We start from the raw sequence: 7,717 nt of genomic DNA, 5'->3' as shown, positions 1-7,717 counted from the left end.
TCTTCTCCAGGACATTGCTGTGCAGAAATCTCTTCTCCAGGACATTGCTGTGCAGAAATCTCTCTCCAGGAGCAGGTGAGCGCTGCTGCTGCTGCTCCCCATGCCCAGGGACATCACACGAGCAGGACATGGAGCCCTCTGCTGCAGGACTGAGCTGTGCCAGGCAGGAAAACTTAGGAGGGTTTTGTCAGGGATAAGAAATTATGTCTCGTGTTGTAACTTTCTGACAACTGTCTCAGTTGCAAGATTAATGGTGTCAGTAACGAAAGTGGTTTTCCTCCACCTAATCTTTTCATTTCCCATTTTAATTCAAACCTGATCAACAAACTGCCTCCTTATTTCAACAGAGATGATTTAAATCACTGGCTTTGCTAATTACCATGATCTCCTTTAAAAGCATTTCAGGAATTCCTGACGAAATTCCAATTCCTGTTCTGAAAACCTGCTCTGAAGGCAAATAAAACTTTGAACTGAGACGCCACTGACCTACTTTAGCTTTGGATTCCAATCACTCTGGGAGCTGGCTCCAAAGTGCAGCAACCCTGTGACCCCAGGCTCGCTCTGCAGCCCCTGCCCAGCTCCAGCTGTGGGCACAGCTGGGCCATGGCCTGTGCTGCCATGGAGGGACAGCTGTGCCCAGCACAGAACTCAGGACCTGCAGCAGAGCATTCATCCCAAATCCCTTCAACACCACTTGTAAGCAAAGCAAAGGCTCAGGATTTGCCCTTAAATTTGGTTTTCCTTTTCCCCCAGCTCCTTTCCCCACCCCATGAAGCTCCCAGTGCCCTGACCCACAAGGGGTCAGCACAGAATGCCCCAGTACCCCCAGTATCCCCCTGGAGCAGGAGGGGCTGGGCACAGGGACACAGGGCAGAGCTGGCAGGGCACAGGCTGGCACTGTGCCTGCTTCCACCAGGACCTTGATAAAATTATCCTTGCAGGGGAACAGCGTTATTTTTGTCACGTCCCCATTTTCTAAACAGGAAAATATTCCATTAGGAAAGCGTCCAGCTCCCCTATGAAGGGTTTTGGCTTTTCCAGGTGGTGGAAAGGAGGGGTCTCTGCACCTCTAGTGCCAGCCAGAAAACCCTCCACAGCCTCCCCCTGCAGCATCCAGGGCAGAAGTTTAAATTAATGGGATATTTTAGAGCCACCTTTTAGGCACAGATTGTCCCTGTGTGTGACACAGACACACTGTTTGCTCCTGGCTGCCTGCTCCCCCCAAAATGCTGCACCTGCAGCAAGGCTGTGCATGAGCTTTGAGCTCAGGTAAAACAGAACCTGATCCCACCTTTGCTGCCCTCCCAGGCTGGGCTGAGGGGTGGGCACAGCCCCTGGGGCTCACACTGGTCACAGACAGAGCCCAGCAGTGCCCATGTGGGGAGGAGGCAGCAGCTCTGTGCAGCTCTGGTGCAGCTCTGTGCAGCTCTGGTGCAGCTCTGTGCAGTTCTGGTGCAGCTCTGTGCAGCTCTGGTGCAGCTCTGGTGCAGCTCTGGTGCAGCTCTGTGCGGGGTTGTGCCATGTTCAGGGACCCAGGGGCTGAGGCTGGCTCAGTGTTTTGTCCCAAAATCCCTTCCACAGAGCAGGACAATGCTGGGGACCTGTGGCTGTGCCTCTGTGCCCTGTCCAGGGCAGCAATCGCTCCTCAGAGCAGAGCAGGTCAGCACAGTGTCCAGGTCACCACAGCCCAGCCACGTGGCCAGAGCTCCTCACCCTGTGTCCATCACGGCCTGGGGGAGGCTCCTCTGGGCTAAAGGAACCAAACCTACATCATTTCATTATTTTCAACAGGACCTTTAACGTGCCTTGCTGGGCTTTAGGCTTTCCTTTTTCCATCCTTGCTCCCTCGAGTGTTTCAGGGTGACACTGCCCACAGCAGCTTGTGCCTGAGTGGATCAGATGTCCTGGAAATGTCCTGGTGCTCGCTATGGGGGTGTTCTGGCAGGAGGGGCAGCTCCCTTTCCCTCCCAGCCCCTTTCAGGGCAGTTCTCGAGCTCCAGCACGCACCCACAGCGTGTCCAGCGCCTGCCGAGCCCCTGCCCGGGCCAGCAGGGAGTGTGCCAGCCCCGGGCCACTGAAATGGGAGCTGGGGCACCTGGAGCCCTCCCCAGGGCTGGCAGCACTCCCAAGCTCCATTCCCCAGAGCGTGGCCAAGGATATTCCCGTGCAGAGCCAGGAGCAGCACCTCAGCCTCCTCCAGAGCAGCTCCAAGCAGATCTCCCAGTGCTGGGGACCATCATCATCATCATCATCATCATCATCATCATCATAATCACCATCATCATCATCACCATCATCCCCTGGCTGCCAAACATCCCAGCCTCCCCTCCCTGCAGGATTTAGGTTAAGCCACTGCTGCTGACGTGGCTTTGGAAGTTCAGGCAGAGCTCTTCCCTGCCAATGACGTTAAGCCCGTGCAGTTCCCCCTGCCACAAAGCCTGGTTTAATCAAAGTTGTGATTAAACCTGACAATATCCTTGTGCAGACTCTCCTAAATAAGATTTAGAACAGCTAAAATTAGTGTAATTTGGTGTTAATCATTAATCGTTTTATCCACACTTAATTCAATTTAAATGTCCACACAACGAGCTTGCATAGGCTTTGTTGCTGAAATACAAACCAAAATTAATTAAATGTTGTTAAATTAGATCAACACAATCTGAGTGCTACTATGAGAAGTGTTTGCCAGAGATGATTATCAGCTGACTGGTTAATGCTCAAAGTTATCCTGAGCTGTGTTAGCCAGAAGCTCCAGCTCTCAGTACTTTGGGAATGCATGGACATCTCCATCAGTATTTAGTGGACAAAAATGCCCTTGCCAGCCCTCAAGAAAAGGCTTGCAAACATAAGGTTCAGCAGGCAACAAAAACCCTGCCTGGAAAAAAAAAAAAAAAATCACTTTTTTAGGTGAAAAGTCACAATTCCAACACTCCACAGTGACCTCTGTGCCAGGGGCTGGGACTGAGCAGGGCCGGGGCAGCCCCCGCCTCTCCCTGGGGCTGGGAAGGGTCAGCAAAATGATCTCGGAGAGGAACCGTGACCTTGAACTTGCCCTGTCTGGTCGCTGTCTCCTCCAGCTATCTTTTCTCCGATGGCCATTTTTTTTTTTTTTTTTTGAGTGCTACAGAAGAGAAAAAACACAGCCCGAACTCAGGAATCAGCTGCAACCCCGGCTGCCAAGTTGGCAGAGAAGATAAGGACTCTTTATTTAAAGCAAAAAACCCCAGACGCTGAGGAGGGATAGACAAGTCTTTAGCAACTTTTACAGCCAGTCATGCAATACAATTTCCTAAGCAGACTCAAAACTTGCAAAAAAAAAAAAAAAAACCCGAGTTTTCAGCAGAAGCGTTTCCTTGGAGCGCTGCGGGGGCAGGGGCAGCCTGCTGCCAGCCCGGGACGTGCGGGATGTGCGGGATGTGCGGGATGTGCGGGATGTGCGGGGTGTGAGGAGCCGGGGGTGACTCACACACAGCCCAGGCACTGCTCAGCACAGGGGGGAAACCCCACGAGTTCAAGGACAGTGACCCTTTTTGGGGCGGGTCGGCAGTCACACAATATCATGGGCAGGGAATCGAGCGGTGTGTGAGGCATCAGGGACTGGGGAGGAGGGAAGGGAGGAAGGAAAGGAGGAAGGGAGGACATTCCTCACCTGGATGGAGGAAAGAAGAACATTCCTCACCTGCAGGATGCTGGGGCAGGAAGAGCAAACACAGCACCAGCCATTCCATCACCTGTTATTTATTTACGTCACTCAGAGGTTTCCCCTGCGTGGGCTGAGGTAAAACGCAGCTCAGGGGCATCACAGCCACATCCTCTGTGCCACAGGGCCTGTCTTGCATGTGCTGGGGGGCAGGGAGTCCCTCTCTGGTTTGGGGACAAGCTCCCCTCATCTCCAGCTGCTCTGGGGGCTGCCAGGCTCCTTCACAGCATCCTTTGAAAGCTCCCTCGGGCTTTATCTCCTTCCACATGCACCAACCTCTCCCTAAAACTGCTGCTACAACATCACTTGTATTTTAATTTCTATACACTGCCCAGCAGAGCAATTCCCATCCTCTCAGTCAGGATCAGCCAGGAAATCTGTCCCAGAGTCCATTGTCTGCTGGAAATCCCAACTCCTCGTGGCTTCAGCAGCTGCTGAGATGTGCATGGAATCCACAGGATTCCTGCAGCCAGAGCAGTGTCTGTGCTCTGATGGACCCTGCGGCCCGAGCAGATGATGATGGTGATGATGATGATGATGATGATGCAATCGTTCTTGCATCATCAGTAGTGCCGGGGGTTATTGGTGCAACACTCCCTGGCTGCAGAGCAGCACGGCCTCCTGCTTTTGGCCAGCATGGAAACAGCACCGTCCTGCAGGTGCCACAAGTGGGGACACAAAGGGAGTGACACAAGGGGGTGACACCCAGGGGTGACAGAGATTCAGCATCAAGTGCAGGAAAACTGAAGAGTGGGTTTTAAACTGACGTAACTTCCTCCAGCTTTGGAGTTTCCAGAATTTCTCTCACTCCCAGGAGATCAGGGCTGTCACACCCTGCAGAATCCTCTGATTGTTCCCTTTGCCATGAGCACCTGCAGAACCTTTCACAAACACCTTGGCCTGGGTGACACTGGTGACACCGATCCGGTGCCTCCCTGGGGCAGTTTCTCACCTCTTTCCCCACCAGAATGAGCAGCAGGGCAGGGACACTTTGCTGAATTTGTCTCACACTGCCCCAAGCCCTGGATCCAAACACTGCCCTGTTTTGGGAGCTATGGACAAACACCTCTCCTCCCACCCAGGGAATCAGCAAAGTTTCTATGAACTTATTAAATATAATTGCAGAAGCAGGTACAGAGCTGAACAGAGAGACAGGCATCAGATCTCTGGTTCAGGAATTAGACTTTGAGAAAGTTTGGGGGGTTTTGTTGGAGGGGGTAAAAACACAAGTTTTTTAAGAGAAAAAGTATTAATGGAAGGAGGGATGGGAAAACACGAGGAGAGATGGAAGAAGAAAGAAATTGAACGAGGAATGGAGGGAGGAGATAAAAGAAAAAAAAAGACCAATCTTATTTTTTTTTTTTTTTGCAAAGGAGGGGACGAAAGGGTTGAAAAGAAAAAAAAGAAGAAAAAAGCGGGTTTTTTTTTCCGTCTGGCCGGATTAGTGGCAGGAGCTGCCAAGCGGCGGGGGGGCCAGGCTGGCCCGAGCTCCGGGCCCCGCTCCCGGCCCGGCCCCCGCCCCGCCCGCCCCGGCAGCGATAAAAGGAGGAGGCGGCGGCGGCCCCGGGCAGCAGCTGCAGCGGAGCGGCCGCGACAGCGACAGCACCGGCGACAGCACCGGCGACAGCACCAGCACAGCTCCGCAGCAACACCGCAGCGCTCACAGCAGCTACAGCCGGTAAGGGATGGACGGGATGGGGATGGGATGGAGATGCGGCGAGGGATGCAGTGCACAAAACGCTGGGTACCAGAGCGTGCCCCCCTCACTGCAGCCTGGGGAGGGTGGCACTGTCCTAGGGAGGATGTCACTGTCCTGGTGAAGGTGGCACTGTCCTGGGGAGGCTCTGCTCTCTCCCGAGGCACCGCGGGGACACGGTGGCTGCATTTTCCTGAAGCAAACCTTCAGCAAAAAGCCCCGATCCCCACTTAAAGCGCAGCCGGGGGGTCTGCGGGGAGCCGGGAGAGCTCTGCCACCACAGCAGCTGGATTTAACCCGCGTCCCTCTCTCTTCCCTTCCAGAACTGACACCTAAACCTGCTGCTGCAAAACAGAAATGGAAACCATGCACGAGCTGATCCCCTTCGCCAAAGAAATGCTCAGCCAGAAGCCCAACAGGAAGATGGTCAAGCTGTACATGCTGGGCAGCGTGCTGGCCTTTTTTGGGGTGGTCATCGGGCTGGTGGAGACCGTGTGCAGCCCCTTCAGCTCGCAGGGCAGGCTGGAGGAGGAGGAGGAGGAGGACAAGAAGAAACCCGCGGCAGCCCGGGAGCAGCGGGTGCCGCAGAAACAGGAGGGTTTGGTGCTGGACAAGGGCAAAGCTCCGCCGGCGCTGCACAGGGCGCTGGTGACCCGGCACCACGCGTCCTGAGCCGGCAGCGCTCCCGGACTGCGCCCGCACAGCGCTTCCAGCGCGGACACAAGGCTCGGCTGAAGGAGGCTGCACGTCTGACACCCGCCACAAGTGAAGGGCTATATTTGCTGCTGTGCAGCAGTGGGGAAAAAATACCTTTTTGTTGGTATGAACCTGTGCACGATGCACAGCGTGGTTTCTTATTTTTCTTACGGACGCATTTTACACCATTTTGCAAGGTCAATAAATATTTTATATGGTACCAGTGGTCGCTCTCGCTGCATTTATTTTCAAAGGCTCCTCGTGCTGGTTTGCAAAGAGGTTTTGCTCACACCTCTGGCTCCTTTTGCGGGGCAGGGGGCCCAGGGGACAATGCAGAGGGGGTTGTCCCCTCTCCATAAAGCCCAGTGAGGCTGCTCTGGGTCTGTCTGTCTGTCTGTCTGTCCCTCTGGCAGGAGAGGAGGTGGCCCTTGTGTCACACGGGTGCCACATGCCCCGAGCTGGAGCTGGGGTTATCTGGGTTCAATGGCACAGATTTGTCTCTGCCATGGCCATGTGTGCACAGAACTGGTTTAAAATAAATCCAAACCCCATTCTTGCTCTGGCAATCCTCCCGCAGCCTCCAGCTGCTGCACAGCTAAAAATCCTTTTAAAAAAACCAACAAAACTCTTCTACCTTTTCTGGGATCTTTCCCAAAGGCACCACAGACAGCTGATTGTGCAGGGTAATATTGGCTGGCGATGTCACAGGGTGTCACACGTGGAAAAACACGGAGATGGCACAGCCAGGCTGGAGGGTGTGGAAACTGTTCCAGGCTTCAGGCTCTACTCAGAGCACTGCCAGGACCATTAGAGGACTTTCACCTATTTAAAAAATGTTCTGGGGCTTAGCAAGAGCCTGTTGCATTTGGGACTGTGTCATGTCAGTCAAATAGAGTCTCCAGCCAGCCACAGCTGAGTGATCCTGACCACACTTGAGGAGGCAAACAGGCCCTGCCAGTGCTGAGCAGGGCACAAAGTTCTATTTATCTCCCAAAGGCACACCTGCAGGGCAGGGGGAACAGCAGGATACACACTTTGCAAAGAATCTGGGAGATGCACCAGCAGTGTGCCAGTCTCCAGCTAAAAGCAAAACAATTGAGTCAAACATTGGATTATGGAAAATGAAAAACCCCTGCCAGACCTCAGTAACCAATGCACAGCTCCTCCCTGAGCTGCACAAGGTAAGATCAGGGCCTGAAAATATCAGAATATGGCTGAAGTTCACGATTTCATTTTCACAATACATAACCCACAACTCATTTTGTTGACAATTATTTCTGTTATCAAAACAAACCCAGCAGCATAGAGTGGAGAAAGAATCCTATCCAGTATCTGTACAAAAACTCTGCTCAAGCTTTGAATCCAATTTAAAGCTTCTTTTCCTCAATTAAAATTATAGTTTAATTTAAAATAGCCTTCGAGACATACTTCATTTACTCTGTAACAAACCCTTTGGTCCTGTCCAGGTAAGAATCACAGCCTGGCAGGTGAGAGTCACAGCTTGGACAGGTGAGAGTCACAGCCCTGTCCAGGTGAGCTGGGAGCTGTTCATCACCCCTCTTGCTCCTCTGCAAGTCCCAGGTGTCCCATCCTGCCTTGGAAAGGGAGGAGAGGGAGCTCCATGT

At 53.1% G+C, this 7,717-nt stretch overlaps 1 protein-coding gene across 1 annotated transcript; it reads left to right on the top strand.

The window, feature by feature from the left end:
- The first annotated feature begins 5,694 nt into the window (after positions 1-5,694).
- Positions 5,695-6,078, top strand: G0S2 (G0/G1 switch 2). Its single transcript, XM_079327328.1, has one exon. It carries the CDS (start codon positions 5,754-5,756, stop codon positions 6,066-6,068), a length of 315 nt encoding a protein of 104 aa, XP_079183454.1. The 5' UTR covers positions 5,695-5,753; the 3' UTR covers positions 6,069-6,078.
- The last annotated feature ends 1,639 nt before the right edge of the window (positions 6,079-7,717 follow it).

This window comes from Erithacus rubecula, assembly GCF_903797595.1.
Source record: "Erithacus rubecula genome assembly, chromosome: 26".
Classification (NCBI taxonomy): domain Eukaryota; kingdom Metazoa; phylum Chordata; class Aves; order Passeriformes; family Muscicapidae; genus Erithacus; species Erithacus rubecula.
The sequence above is the reverse complement of the archived record's forward strand: the minus strand, read 5'-3'. Positions and strand labels throughout refer to the sequence as shown.

Coding starts and splice junctions, on each gene's coding strand:
- G0S2 (XM_079327328.1), top strand. CDS start 5,754: ATGGAAACCATGCACGAGCTGATCCCCTTCGCCAAAGAAATGCTCAGC.